The 15,237-nt window shown below is 49.4% G+C and overlaps 4 protein-coding genes across 4 annotated transcripts; 1 reads left to right on the top strand and 3 right to left on the bottom strand.

The window, feature by feature from the left end:
• Positions 1-144: 144 nt before the first annotated feature.
• On the bottom strand, positions 145-2,121 carry TbgDal_V1590 (choline/ethanolamine kinase, putative; the record flags this gene model as incomplete). The annotated part of the gene is made up of 1 exon (XM_011775006.1): positions 145-2,121. The coding sequence occupies one exon, from the start codon at positions 2,119-2,121 to the stop codon at positions 145-147; it is 1,977 nt and encodes a 658-aa protein (XP_011773308.1).
• A 1,563-nt stretch (positions 2,122-3,684) lies between these two features.
• Positions 3,685-3,987, top strand: TbgDal_V1580 (hypothetical protein, unlikely; the record flags this gene model as incomplete). The annotated part of the gene is made up of 1 exon (XM_011775005.1): positions 3,685-3,987. One exon carries the CDS (start codon positions 3,685-3,687, stop codon positions 3,985-3,987), a length of 303 nt encoding a protein of 100 aa, XP_011773307.1.
• A 1,123-nt stretch (positions 3,988-5,110) lies between these two features.
• On the bottom strand, positions 5,111-6,049 carry TbgDal_V1570 (hypothetical protein, conserved; the record flags this gene model as incomplete). The annotated part of the gene is made up of 1 exon (XM_011775004.1): positions 5,111-6,049. The coding sequence occupies one exon, from the start codon at positions 6,047-6,049 to the stop codon at positions 5,111-5,113; it is 939 nt and encodes a 312-aa protein (XP_011773306.1).
• A 641-nt stretch (positions 6,050-6,690) lies between these two features.
• On the bottom strand, positions 6,691-14,826 carry TbgDal_V1560 (hypothetical protein, conserved; the record flags this gene model as incomplete). Its single annotated transcript, XM_011775003.1, has 1 exon — positions 6,691-14,826. The coding sequence occupies one exon, from the start codon at positions 14,824-14,826 to the stop codon at positions 6,691-6,693; it is 8,136 nt and encodes a 2,711-aa protein (XP_011773305.1).
• Between the last annotated feature and the right edge of the window lie 411 nt (positions 14,827-15,237).

Raw genomic sequence — 15,237 nt, 5'->3', positions numbered from 1 at the left:
GTAAAGATGAGGAAAAAAGGAAGCAACCGTGTCACTTCACCCTAGGCACCCACATACTTATTCACTCGTTCTCGTTTTTATTCCTTTTGCTTTCTTTCCTTATGTCTTTTTTTTTTTCCTCTTTGAAAGGGAAAGGGAAAAAACTCAGGAAAGAAGCCCCTTCTCTGCGAGCCAACCACGCAGAGCAATGTACTCCCGCAGACGACATTCACCATATCGCATGTAATCAAGCCCACTTCCGCCTACAGCAAACATCTGATCATCGCAGTCCTCGCATTCAACGCAATTATCCGGTGCAGATCCCATTGTCATCGACCAGATTGTCCAATAGAGATGCGAGGCGAGCATACCAAGCAGCACCTCCCCAACCTGAGCTTCACTGAGTTCCACAGTTTCAAGTGGCACATTGTCCCGCTCTGCGAAGTAACGTCTCACGGCGAGCAAAGCCACAGAGCCGATATCCGACGATCCATCACACACGCCACGACGCCAGGCATCATAAATGAGCTCCGGCATGCGGGGGTACTCCTCCCCGAGCCCACGCCATGCCTCCTCCATTGCGGGCGGGGGAAATACAAAAAGATATTTGATGAATCCCCGGCCTCCCGCTTCTGTTCCACGGGTATAGTCGTAGTCCAGCTCGCAAAGCGTGTTCCCAAGGTCGAAGCAGCGGTAGTTGGCATCCGCGTACTCAAAATCAATAAAAAGGAAACCACGGCGCTCCACAAGGTTCATGTTTTTGCCTTTTCGGGTCACATAACGCTTTGACAACGGTGTGTTCTCCACTCTCAGCTCCTCGTCACTGAAGACGGTACCGCTGACCTCTCCTGCTCCATCGGAAAGAAGAATGTTTCCAGGGTTTAGATCGTTGTGTGACAACACCACCGGTATCCCACGATATTGCAGTTCCCTTCGCACGAACATGACCTCACCAGCTAACCAGCTCTCAAGCGAGTGACGGTGTTCCTCCACCACATTCAAGGACACTAACCTAAGCAACCGGAGACATACACGCTCGAAAGAGGTATGACAAGTGCTTTCCAGCTCATTCACGCCCCCCACTGTGCCGTCAGGTCCCTCCTGTCCACCACCTGATTTAGAAACCGTGTCGCTCACACTCTGAGATGAATTATGCCCGTTAGACATCCCCTTTGTCCTCATGTTTTCTGGCAGAAGCGGCGTGTAATCCAACTGATGCATCTTACTTAAACCTCCATACACATCAGCAAGTAGGGATGGAGAAGTAAGGAGCTTCTCCGTTGTGCACGTCAACACACCATCCATAAATTCCTCAACGCGGCCCCAGTGGAAAGTATGCAATAAGCCTGGACCCATCTCTGACTTGCTCATAAGTCGCATCACTTTAATATCCCGGGCCCGGTCAATCACGTCACCCCCACCACCATCACCATACACGCGCAGAAGAACAGCTTTCTTGGGGAAAGAAGCGTGGCCCAGCCGATACACGTGGTTGCTGTTGCCACCCGTAAGTCGCGTTACGCTCAATTCGCTCATCAGCCACTGCGAAACACCTTCAGGACTGCTCTCTGTACCCACCACATCACCACAAAGTTTGCACCCGTCGTGTTGACTCGGTTGCCCCATCACCTTATAATAACTCCTTGGATCAAAGAGGTGCAACAACGGGCACCAGTCCTCACGGCCGCGCATGTTGGAGAAGTGACCCTCACATTCGACGGAACGCCAGCCGCTGCTGCTGGCTTGCTGCTGTTGTTGTTGCCGCTCCTGGTGGTTGGGGTGGCAGTGGATCTGTGCAGATTTTTTCTTGGCCACATGGTAAAGGGAACGGCAGAGGCGATAAATGAGTTGATCCACCTCCATTTCTTCAGATGTGCGGTTAACCAGTGAAATGATACTATCAAGGGACTCTGCAGAAACCCATGATGCAGTCGAAGGTGAACGAACAGCATTCGAGGCAATTCCCGCCTCAACACATTCAAATTCACGAGCAGAACGCCGAATGACGGCATGCAGCGGTGTGTTCCCCAACGGGAACGGTCGTAATGCCATGCAATACGGCGATGTATCCCCTAAAGAGGAAGTTCCAAAGTTACAAGACGTTAAGCTAGTGAGAACTGGAGTGGTAGTGCGAATGTGCATCCGAAGAAATTGAAAAAAAAAATGGAGATGAAAGTGGGCGAAAAATTAAAAAAATTAAACAGAAAAATGTATAAACAAGTTGACAGTTGTAAGTTAGTTAGAAGGGGAATGTTATATTGTCTGTTCGACTCGAAGAAACGCTTCGTTGTTTCGATGCGGAGATGACACCGTACTCACTTACGCATCACTTACGTGTCGCACCGCCGGTATTTTCTTCCTTTTGTTTTACTTTTTTTTCTTCGTATTTTTGCCTCATTTATTATCATTTTTTTTTTCCGTTTTGTCTTGAGCGCCTCAGCCACACCGTCGCCGACCTGCACAACGCACTTCCCTACCCTCGAAACCACCCGAATCAGAAAAAAAAAAAAGAAGTTCGCTGTTCAGCAGCAACAAAAACGATGCCCGAGAGCAGTCACCTGTGAAGAAATGAAAGTGAGAAAAAGAAGTAAATCCTAGAACGTAACATGCCGAAGTCATTCGCGACTACACTTCATCTCTCCGTGTCTCACCATTTATTGATCAACATCAAGAAAAACAACAAAAATTTCATGCGCATAAAATCAAGGAAAGACATACCACAATACAATACCTCAACGAAAACACATGCAAACGCACACAAGCACAAAAATTTTTATTCATACATATGAAATCCCAAAGGGGAGGGGTTGGAAAACAACAAAATAAAATAAAATGAAATGAAATGAGATAAGATGAAGGGGAAAGAAAAGAAAAGGTTGGGATGCAATGTTGTTGCCAAGACCAAATTACGGCATAAAATGTGACGGCTCCGCATCATCCCATTCATTCCCCTCCACCCTTCAACGTCACTCGGTTAAAAGCCCTAACTAAGTATTATTATTGTCTTTTTTTTTTGTGCGTGTACTCTCTCCTTGTTCCTGAAACGCTTTAATAACCACACGCCAATAACGTCCTCGTACTTTTTTGCTTTAATCATCTTTATTACAAAGATATGTCCAATATAGCATCACACACTCATTCACTCATTCCCACGATTAGACGGCTGCCAGCTAACAATAATCAAAATATCGACACACACACATATATACATACATATATATGCATATACAAATATATCATATTTTATTACATCACATTAAAACTACAGTAACAATACCCCAAATATATTGCAACGATTTACGAAACGGCGAAAGTGTGGCAAACACGACATAAAGAGACAAAACGTAAACATATCGGGAGGACGAAAAGAGAGAGAGAGAGTAAAAGAACGTACATATATATATATATATATATAGGTGTGTGTGTGTGTGTGTGTGTGTGTGTGTGTGTGTGTGTGTGTGTGTGTGTGTGTGTGTGTGTGTGTGTGTTGTGTGTGTGTGTGTGTGTGTGTGTGTGTGTTGTGTGTGTGTGTGTGTTGTGTGTGTGTGTGTGTGTGTGTGTGTGTGTGTGTGTGTGTGTATTGTTGTCTCAATGTCACAGTTTCAAAATATAGAAGAAAGAGAACTGATCGTCATACAACAGTAAAAAAAAAAAAAACAACTACCACATGGCCGCACACGCATATGCGTCACCACAAAATAAGTGATGAATGACAACATAATAACAATAATAATGATAACAATAATTCGAGTAGGGGGAAATGTGATGGAGAAAAGAAGGGAAACGAAAACAAAAAAATTTTCCCTCCCCCGTCCTGCCGCCCACCATGCATCCATGCAAAACAGGAAAACAAGAACATATTCACTTACTCAATCATTCCTATTTGTTTACTCGCGAATGCGACATTTTGTCCTTACTGCTCTTATTTGTTACCCGATGCTGTTGCTTTTGTTTCTTTCTTTTACTTCACTATACTTCTACCACCCTCTTCCCCTTTTCTTTTCTTAAATACCGCCCCCTTTGAAATCGAATGCGATTTCTCTAATGGTGACTCCCACAGCCACCACTTATGTCAGAAGACACACACACACACATACATACCTATTTATTCATTTGTTTACCTACTTAAATATACATATTAATGTATATTTATACAATCACAAGATCATCCATCACCAAACGAATAATTAAACAGTCATAACAGTAATCTATGGCAAATTTTTCACGTTTCCCCACAAATTGTTAACTCACTCACCCTCCTTTCCTTTCCTTTTCGTTCGTTCATTCGTTCGTTCCTCCCCCTTCTCTTTTTATTTCTCCTTGTCGTGTCCTCTTCACTCACCCATTTATTTTATTCACCTCTTTTCAAAAACGAAAAAACTCTTAGTTATTCATTCCCCCATACAGATGCAGGAAGGGAAGGAAAGACGACTCCCGCATGTTATTCGCAACTTTTAAGGCTACAAATTGTAATTAAAAAGTGTAACATTCGAGAGGAGCCTGAGCCGAGTTGAGTTGAGTCAGGCATGCAGATGTAAACAAAATAAAAATAAAAGAAGCAAAAATGAGGTAAAAATGAAAGAAGGGAAGAAACGAATAAATAAAAAAAGCGCATGCAAGCGGGGTCTGTATTCCTACGGATGAAGGCCTCTGTGTTTGACATGTAATGAGGAGCATATAACGTGCGATAAAACAAAAATACCAAGCTGCATACATATCGTTTATATATATTTACTTATTTGTTTACGTGTTTTTGAGAAGACATACAAGCACATGCACAAACGCAAACACAAAGTGAATAGAAGAGAGAGAAACGATAATTGAAAACAAGAAAGGGAAGATCTCGAATGTGCGATGAGAAGAAACGGGAGGGATGAGAAAAGAAATTGCTCCCGACCAAATGCGTGTAGCACTAACCAACTAACCCAAAAGTTGTCCCGCGTAAATGTAGCCAAATTGAGACCTACGTAAAGGGAAAAGGGAGGACCGACTACAGGAGAGGAAACAAACAAACAAAAAGTCAAAAAAGGGGGGAAAAGAAGAAAAAGAGCACAAAGTGGGAAAACGGAAACAACGTAAAATACCAGAAAAAAAAAGACGACCAAGAAAGAAACGAAACAGGGATGAAACTTTAGTGGTATGCCGGACCTTCCACACGGTCCTGAAGATCAGAACGAAGTTCGCGGTTGAGAATGCCGCCAACACCAAACGCCGGAAGAATACGCACAATGCGCAGAATCAACGAAGAGAGGTACGTTTCCCGCAAGCTCGTTGAAAGATCACCAAATGTGAAGTTGGGATACGTCTGGCGGTAACGAATGGCAAAAATGTGCATAAATGTTGTAACTGTCTGCAGTGCTGTGGGCGTTATGAGCTGCGCGAGGTCGACGGTCGCAAGCGGAATATGCGTCTTCCCCTCCAGCGGCCGCGGCTGAGTGAGTTTGGCATTTTCTTTGGCATTCCAGAAGTAATTTGTCAACCACGTTGCCACCATGGGTGTGATGGTGAAAGCGGCTAAACATGTGAAGACATCACGGCCAACAAAAAGGCCACGTGTCAACCACGGCACTGGTTTAGGCCGCCCTGAACCCGCAGATGCACCCCCTACTGGGGGCAGGATGCGAAGGATAAGGCTATCTTTCCACATGGTCATGAGTGTGTTGGTGGCGCCGCCGGCTAAACCCGTGATTAAATTGGACCGCTCAGGTGTGTAACCTTTTGCTTCACAATAGCTCTTCGTAAGGTTAGAAGTGCAGAATGTAAGGCTGTATACCGTAAAACACGCACCAAACACTGGAGCGCATTTGTTCTCTGCACACGGAATGAAAAAGCGGTGTGGACGCAGGAACAGTGTTCTCATGCCCTCCCATAACACACGTCCACTGCTGTTCGTCACGCCGGCAACGCGAGCCATGATACTGTAGTCCACAATGGAAATAGGAATGGCGGCAGTGAAACCTACTACACCTGCGGTTGCAATATCAGAAAGCGCAACCCCTGCGGTGAACTGCTGTACACGGTGCGGATGCTGAAGCTTCCGCTCCTCGACACCGCTGTCCTTTCCGCACATCTTTTTAACTTAGTTGGCCCTTTTCTCCTTTCCGATTATTTCCCTTTTTACCTTGCTTCGCGCCCGCTCTCCTCCTTCTCTTTTACCTTCTTCCTCCCTTTTTAGTGGCGTGGCAACGCGTGGACAAAACATATGTTGAAACAGAATGAAAATACAGAGGGGGGAAGTAGTCAATTGCGCCATAGCAGTGAACAATTAAGCAGAGAACGAGTGGAAAAAAATGTGGGACTGACGGGCTCTGCCACACAATGCTATGCAGTAAATAAGACGAATATTACATAGTCGTTGGCATGGCATGGAGAAAAAGAGAGTAGAATAGCCCTGTTGTTGATTCGCTTTCGACTCAGGGACGGAGGGTCGCGACCGCTCGGAAAGAACATATAAAAGTAAATTGAACGAATATCTAAAAGAAACAGTGTGTTGCATATTTTCCTCTGTTTACAGTACGGAACGGCTCTGTCCCCTCCCCCGCCCCTGTTTCACAGGCTACATAAAGGCTTTTTTTTTACATAGCGACGTGAAGTTCAATCGAAATCGTGGCAGTTAATGGACGGACACAGAAAGTCCATAGAACAAAACCAGCAGATTCGTCCATGACTCTGCGGATAATACCGTACAGTGCCGTCACGACTACTATCGCCTCAGTGTCTGGGACGCTGTGCCTCCATTTGCATGCGTATCCGCGCCATCAGAGAACTGCGCAACTGTTGCAAATGCGCAGCTACAGACAGGCCGCTTAAGGCTCGGCGGCACAACTCCTCGAACTCCCGGTCAATCGATCGCTCTGCTTCCGCAATTTGCCGCTCCGTGATCATATCCATTTCGAGCTTTCGCTGCACTCTCACCCGTAGTTCCTTAATTTGTGTCTCCAGTTCTCGTGTTTCCTTCTTGCGTTGTCGCTCCCTTTCATCGATTTCCTGTTTTAGCCGGGAAATGTTGTGCTGTGCAGTCTGCCAAGCTTCAAGAAGTTTCCTACGCTCATCCACGTGCATCAGGAGGCGCTTCTTATGTGTTTCAATCAACTTTCCCAGCGAAAGTGACGGATCCACAACCGCCCCCTGACCACCATCCAACAAGTGGAGTTGCTCCTGCATCAAAGAGCGACAGCGCGCAGCGTCATCCGCCTGATGCTTGGCATATTCCAAAGCATCTGAAAGCTCTGCCCGTATCTTCAACACATCAGTTGCCTCATCGTAATCGGGTACAGCAGGCTCCTCAACAATGAGTAAATCTGTCATAATAGAAACCTCCCTTGTAGATGGCTTTGGTGCTCTAGGTGGCTCAACTTCTATTATTTTAACAACCTCAGTAGGCTGGGGCACCTCTCTGGACTCAGCGGCACGAAGCAACACTCGCAAGCGCTCCGTTTCCTCTGCCGCCGCCTCCGCACAGGCCTGCCATCTGGCCGTCTCGGCGCGCAGCACATCTTGTTGAGTAGTCAAGTCCCACATTGTTGCCAGCCGGCGGTTCAGTACAGCAGTGTGTTCCTTGTGAGCTGCCTCAATATCCCGCAACCGCCCTTGCCAGCGTGCATGGGACGCATCAAGTTCAAGCTCCGCTTCCCTGTGACGCTGCACGGCACGGAGTTTATCATATAGCAGATCGGCCGCACTCCGGTAGCAACTGCGCAGGATTGAGCGAACCTCCTCCTCAGCGTGTGATACATTGTCTTTTAGAGACAAGTATTGTTGCTTTATCCATTCACTCAAGGCAGGCACGAGAATAAGAGGACGCTCCAACAGTTGAAGAGACTCCTCACATTGTCTCAAGCAGCTAGCGCTATCCTCAACCAGCTGTACCACTAGCTTTCCACCCGAAACAGGTACCAACTCCACTTCCCCCCCGGTTTCTCTTGCGGTTAGCGACACCTCCATTTTCTCTTCTACGTTAGTTTTACTCGTTCGCCTATAGTGCCCGTGATCTGTAGGAATAAATGTGGATAATCTTTCTGTCAACTTCTGCTCAACGCTACAAATCTGGCCCCAGACAGCAGCTGATGACCTGCGCACAACCCCAGCGGCCGTTTCTACGCCCTCCAACCAATGCTGAAGATCATCCAGCGTCCCGCGCATTTCATTCAACTCTAGAGTCATATGCTTACTTTCCGCGCAGGCTTTGTCGTAATCCGCCCGCAAAATAGCATTCTGCTGCTGCATGTCTTTGATATTAAGGTCGCGCTCCCGCAGCTGCACCTTCGCACCCTCCAGCATATCTTGAAGCCGCCGCTTTTCTTCCGCATGGGTGTTCCGTAATTCATTTACATCCAGTAGCAAGAAGCTTCTCTGCTTTTCAGCGACAGCCTCCCTTTGTTTCATAGACTCGTTGATATACTGAAGCGACCTAAAGACCTTAGCAACTTTCAGCAGCCTTGAGGTTATCCAAGACGGCTTGCCAACCAAAGAATTCCCCTCGCTTGACTTGTCATCGGCGTTGGGCTCATCGTCTTCGTCACCTAAATCCAAGTTCTGTATTTGTGTCAGTCCGGAGAATAAGTCCTGTGCTTGCAGCAAGAGGCGAGTCGGCAGTTCCTCAGCAGGGACGTTCCCTCCCTCTTTGTCGCCCAAAAGATACAGACAAACACTGCATGTGTCCCTTGTATGTTGGACAATCTTTAGCTTGCTCTCGATAGCTTTGATGAGTTCATGTAGCTTCTGCGGGCCGACGGATGCGCCTCCCCCTCCTGAACTTGAATTTCCCGACACCGAACTGCGGTTTCCAGCAGAGCGAGAAGCCGTGCTTAATCCCATTTGCACGCTTTCACGGGACCTCCTCCCACCGGCCTGCGCAAGGCGAGGATTCAGCAAGACGGCACGCTTTAGCGAAAGCACTATCGAGGAGTTGCAACGACCTACCGGTTGAGGTTTCGCCTTCGGCTTAAGTGAACGTGTCGCTTGGGCTGGAGCTTCCTCCAAAGTGACACCGGACAGCAATGCGTGGACGCCACCAATAGAGTCGCTCGTTGTCTTCACAGCTGCTAGTAGTGCGCCGGCTACATCATAAGGCTTAGCACCGGCTGGAAGTGGATCACCACTGAGCGTCTCCACACTCTTTACTGCAGCAGTACGAAGCTGTTGAAGCTCCTCGGTACGGGCATGAATGTGCTCACGCACCTGTTGAACGATTGCGAGCGGCTTCCCAGAAGCTTCTTCGGCCTCAACGAAGTCTCTAATGGAAAACAGCAAGTCGGCCCTCTCATCCGTGTCTTCAGCAGCGACACTAGGGCACCGAGACAGTGAGGTTGAGTGCGACGGCGTCCCATCAACCGCACATATCCCGGCGGAAGCAACGGTAGAATCCATAGCAGAATCAGATGCGGAAGCGGGTCCCTTTCCCGTGTGAAGTTTTCCGCCCTCTCCCCCGGCTGACTGTGAAGGGGCGAGGTCTGGTGACGAGACGTTTTCAATGGCGGCAGACGTCTTCGATGGCACCACGTTATCACCTTTCACCTCAGTAAACCCGGTCACTGACGACCCCGGCTGGCTACTCTCACCACATTCCCCAGAGGTAACAATTGCAATGTTGCTACCCTCCTGGACAATTGCATTAAGTGACATAAACGCTTTGGAAACGTTTACGCACTCGTGGCGCAACAACAACACTAAATCACTGAAGGGAACATTCTTACTTAATCTCATAGCCCTTTCAACTCCGTCGGCCGACACCGATGACAACAAAGAGGTCAAAGCAAATAAAACCGACTTCCTCTGCTCTGCAATCAGGCGTACAACCTCCCTTCCTTCACTGGTCTCCAAATCACTTCCTTGAGAGGCAACAACATTACCATCGATAACATCATCCCTACAAGGCACCTTACCTTCAAGCGCCTTACGCACATTAACCAGGGCGCGACGGGCAGCTATCCCCTCATCTCGAAAACCTCCAACAATACCCGCAACAACTTTTGAATAAGAACACTGCTCCTCAGCAGAAAACTCCTCAACGGAAGTCTGCCAAACCCCGACCGCCTGCAACAACGATTTAGTTCCACCTTCTGCAACAGAGTTATCATTACCTCCGAAATCACCTACAACGGATATATCGCCAGCAGCAGAAACAATATCGACAAGAGTGCCACTCAAAGAACATCGAGCATCAGCGCAAGGAATAACCGAATTCAACACCAGACCACCCGGCTCTACCCCAAGACCAGTCAATCCATTCATCAGTGACAAACGATCAGCCTCATAAAAACGACACAACCCAACAAGCCCACGACATAAAACATCAATAGTTGGAACAAGTAATTCTAAACGATACAGCGACAAATCAATATTCTTCTCCAATGTTCCCTCCTGACCCAAAGAAAGAAACGGGCTCCCATCAACATCAACATCAGAACACATAAACACAGCAAAACCAGCAACAACATCACGCAAACACTTCAACGACGTAAAAACACGACACAAAAAAGAATCAACATGACCCCTCAAAATCTGTTCCGGTATCTCGGCTGCATTCAGACTCTCCTCCAGATCAGAACGCTGCGACTCCAGCTTCTGTAGTTCATTACGTAATCGATCACATTCCTCTATAGAGGCACGCTCACGCTCCCTACTGGCCTTCAGTTCTTGCTCCAGGTCGTGTACCGCACTGCACGCCAACCGCAGTCTCTCCGCTATGCGTAGCGCGCCATTCGACAATGACAAACCACCACTACCAGTCCCGAGGTCGCCACCATCTTCTGCTGGGGAGAGACCAAGCAACCCAGCAAGTGAACCACACTCGCCCTCCGCGTCTCGCAAGTAGGCGTCGGCGGCAGCAATTTGCTCACTCAGCGCACGGATGCAAGCAGCCTGTTCCTCCACAGTGGCATTAGTCTCCGAAACGCGCTGCTCCAACCCACACACCACAACAGCGGGTCGCTCCGCAAGCGCGTCCTCTGCTGCACGCAGCTCACCGTTCACAGAGGCGAAACGCCCACTCAACTCGGTTATCCGAGCCAAAAATGCCTCCCCAGCGGGGGTCCCAACTGCAACAAACTCACGCTCCGCCTCATCTTCTTCGGCAAAGGACACCGCCTCAGAGTCACCACAAGACCACTTGTTGACGCGCCGTACGCGGTCGAAAGCGCATGAATCTACCCTTGCCAGCACAGCCGCTGCGGGGACACAGTATGGGTGAGCCACACGAAAAGTCACATTCGAACCATCATCAGCTATCGTAGCATCAATCACATGACTACCCGAAACACCGCAAGCCTCTGCAACGTCTGCACGCAGGGCGCACAGCAGCTCTGCCTGGCGCTGCTCAACAACGTCACTGCACAAAGTCTCGCCAAGCACACCCTCACACGCGGTCACCACACACAGCCGCTTCTCAGCTTCCCTTAGCGTATCCTGCAGCTCCGTCTCCACAGCCTCCTTCGCACAACGCAGCTCACGCACACGGGCAAGAGCATCCTCGTTGCACACGCCTCTAGCAACCAAGTCCAACAGCTCCTGGTGTCGTTTGTACATCTCATCGCGGAATTCGCATGCCTGACGGGTCACGCCCTCAATGCGCGCTGGCAGCGCAAGTGTCGGCAGTTCACGGCTATCATCATTAGAAACAGAACCGCCATCGGCATCCCGTGCGTACTGATCCATCCCACTCGGTATGCAACGCAACGCCTGCTCCGCAGCACTCAATGCATTCTCAGCACTGCGTACCTCCTCTAGGGACTCGTGTAGCTGGCGCCGTAACGCACACTCCAACGCCTCGGCTGCATTCAGACTCTCCTCCAGATCAGAACGCTGCGACTCCAGCTTCTGTAGTTCATTACGTAATCGATCACATTCCTCTATAGAGGCACGCTCACGCTCCCTACTGGCCTTCAGTTCTTGCTCCAGGTCGTGTACCGCACTGCACGCCAACCGCAGTCTCTCCGCTATGCGTAGCGCGCCATTCGACAATGACAAACCACCACTACCAGTCCCGAGGTCGCCACCATCTTCTGCTGGGGAGAGACCAAGCAACCCAGCCAGTGAACCACACTCGCCCTCCGCGTCTCGCAAGTAGGCGTCGGCGGCAGCAATTTGCTCACTCAGCGCACGGATGCAAGCAGCCTGTTCCTCCACAGTGGCATTAGTCTCCGAAACGCGCTGCTCCAACCCACACACCACAACAGCGGGTCGCTCCGCAAGCGCGTCCTCTGCTGCACGCAGCTCACCGTTCACAGAGGCGAAACGCCCACTCAACTCGGTTATCCGAGCCAAAAATGCCTCCCCAGCGGGGGTCCCAACTGCAACAAACTCACGCTCCGCCTCATCTTCTTCGGCAAAGGACACCGCCTCAGAGTCACCACAAGACCACTTGTTGACGCGCCGTACGCGGTCGAAAGCGCATGAATCTACCCTTGCCAGCACAGCCGCTGCGGGGACACAGTATGGGTGAGCCACACGAAAAGTCACATTCGAACCATCATCAGCTATCGTAGCATCAATCACATGACTACCCGAAACACCGCAAGCCTCTGCAACGTCTGCACGCAGGGCGCACAGCAGCTCTGCCTGGCGCTGCTCAACAACGTCACTGCACAAAGTCTCGCCAAGCACACCCTCACACGCGGTCACCACACACAGCCGCTTCTCAGCTTCCCTTAGCGTATCCTGCAGCTCCGTCTCCACAGCCTCCTTCGCACAACGCAGCTCACGCACACGGGCAAGAGCATCCTCGTTGCACACGCCTCTAGCAACCAAGTCCAACAGCTCCTGGTGTCGTTTGTACATCTCATCGCGGAATTCGCATGCCTGACGGGTCACGCCCTCAATGCGCGCTGGCAGCGCAAGTGTCGGCAGTTCACGGCTATCATCATTAGAAACAGAACCGCCATCGGCATCCCGTGCGTACTGATCCATCCCACTCGGTATGCAACGCAACGCCTGCTCCGCAGCACTCAATGCATTCTCAGCACTGCGTACCTCCTCTAGGGACTCGTGTAGCTGGCGCCGTAACGCACACTCCAACGCCTCGGCTGCATTCAGACTCTCCTCCAGATCAGAACGCTGCGACTCCAGCTTCTGTAGTTCATTACGTAATCGATCACATTCCTCTATAGAGGCACGCTCACGCTCCCTACTGGCCTTCAGTTCTTGCTCCAGGTCGTGTACCGCACTGCACGCCAACCGCAGTCTCTCCGCTATGCGTAGCGCGCCATTCGACAATGACAAACCACCACTACCAGTCCCGAGGTCGCCACCATCTTCTGCTGTGGAGAGACCAAGCAACCCAGCCAGTGAACCACACTCGCCCTCCGCGTCTCGCAAGTAGGCGTCGGCGGCAGCAATTTGCTCACTCAGCGCACGGATGCAAGCAGCCTGTTCTTCTAACGTTGCATGAAGTTCGACAGCCTGCTTTTGTAGTTGAAATTCGTTTCCTGTTGATTCACTTAGTTTTTTTGCTAGGTTGGCTTTTTGTTTTTCTACTTTAAGCAAACTGTCTCTGAGGTGCTCGCATTCTTCTTCCGCGTATCTATTCGTTCTCTCTGATGCTTGATGATTTCGTTGCAGTTCTGTTATTTTATCTGTTGCCACTTTAATTTCCTTTTTTAACTCTTCATTCTTTTTTTTGAGCTCGGTATTTTCCCTCATCATTCGCTCATTCCTAAGCTCCTCGTATGTTTTCTTCTTTACTTTTTTTAGTGATGCTTTCTTTTTTTTTGGTGTGTGAGGCCTAGCTGCCAGTTGTGGTGACTCGTTGTTGTGAAGGGATATGTCGAGAAGCGACCCGTTACTTATGACTTCCTCGGATTGCTCCTTTTCTATGGGCTGTGGTGATGGACTCTTTGTGGGATCGGTTACCGTGCTAGAAAAAAGGGAAAATATTGATTGGCCGGGCGCCTCAACCTCACGATCGGACGCCCTCGACGGCGCTACCGCGGGATCCATCGTGGTGTCAATGTCTAGTGGAGATGACGAAGCCAATGACGTCTCATTACTAGTGTCTACGGCAGTGCAATCACTTTCATTGAGAAAGTAACTAACGTTCGGACTCATACACTGCTTAGACTTCCGCGCGCGCTTCGTTCCCTGAGAACCCCCTCCGCATACGGTTTCTCGAACCTTTTTAACTTCTACATCTGATAAGAACTGCAGCCACGTGATGAGGTCATGCTGAACATCCGTTGCAAACATCATGACCCGCCGCCGCCGGTGATTTCTACCGTCCTCTGTGCGGTAAAGGCAAGTAAACTCCACGCCAAAGTAATAGTAACGGGGCATCGACGTACCACCATATGCGCGAATCCTGCCTGTTGCGATCGCACCGAGCTTTTTTTTCCTAGCAAAGGTGGTTGTTCCCCTTCTAAACGTTTGTGGAGGGCTTCTGCTCCCGCGAGCTGAGGGGAGGGAGAAGTTCTTCGCCGCCGAATATCTTGTGACGGGTGCCTGCCGTTGGCACACCTTATGCGTATGCGCATGAGAGAAGTTGAGAATAAGTCTAAGACGATCGAAAGAAACGGTGTCTATTATACGGCCCTGTCCACACCAGCTACTCCAAACCACCAACCGATGCCTATCGCACGTCACCCACTGGGGCGCAGCGGCATTTCCCTTTCCCGGCCCGTATTCCCCTGCAATATACCACAACTCTCCTTCTATTCGATCCGCTGTTGGACTCATTACACGAGCCATCAGAGCTCCCGCGCGGCGCACGGCACTAATCGCTTGGAGTGCCGGAATGACAGATGGAACCGCCTGCAGTTCATAACATTCCTCACCCGCGGCTGCGCTGTGCGCACTGGAACGCTGTTTTGAGGGCGACTTCCGTGGAGACGGTACCAAACCCCTACTTGGGCGCATCGCGACGGGACTACAACGCTTCTTCCACTTTAACAACCCCGGCATTTAATTGCACCGTGGCGACCTAAATATATAAATAAATATACACTTTTGTGTGTGTGTGTGTGTGTTTATGTGTGATGATTCCTTTTCTTCCTCTGCTTCAATTCTTACTTTTATTTTTTCTTCTTTTTTCTTTTCTTTATTTCTAATCTTGTTTTTCCTTTCACTCGTGTTGAAAGACTTCCGCTTCCTTGTTTTCACCCCAACACAGACACACACACGCCTACCTCCCCCAATATATGCTGCTTAATAAAGCACCGGTGTTGTCACCTTTACTCTGTCACTGGTACAAATTCTTAACTCCTTTATTTCCCACCCCCGTCCCTTCTTAAGAATATATATATATATATATCCTTTTCCTGTTTCTTC

The sequence above is a fragment of the Trypanosoma brucei genome, chromosome 5 (genome assembly GCF_000210295.1).
Source record: "Trypanosoma brucei gambiense DAL972 chromosome 5, complete sequence".
In the NCBI taxonomy this organism is placed as follows: domain Eukaryota; phylum Euglenozoa; class Kinetoplastea; order Trypanosomatida; family Trypanosomatidae; genus Trypanosoma; species Trypanosoma brucei.
The sequence above is the reverse complement of the archived record's forward strand: the minus strand, read 5'-3'. Positions and strand labels throughout refer to the sequence as shown.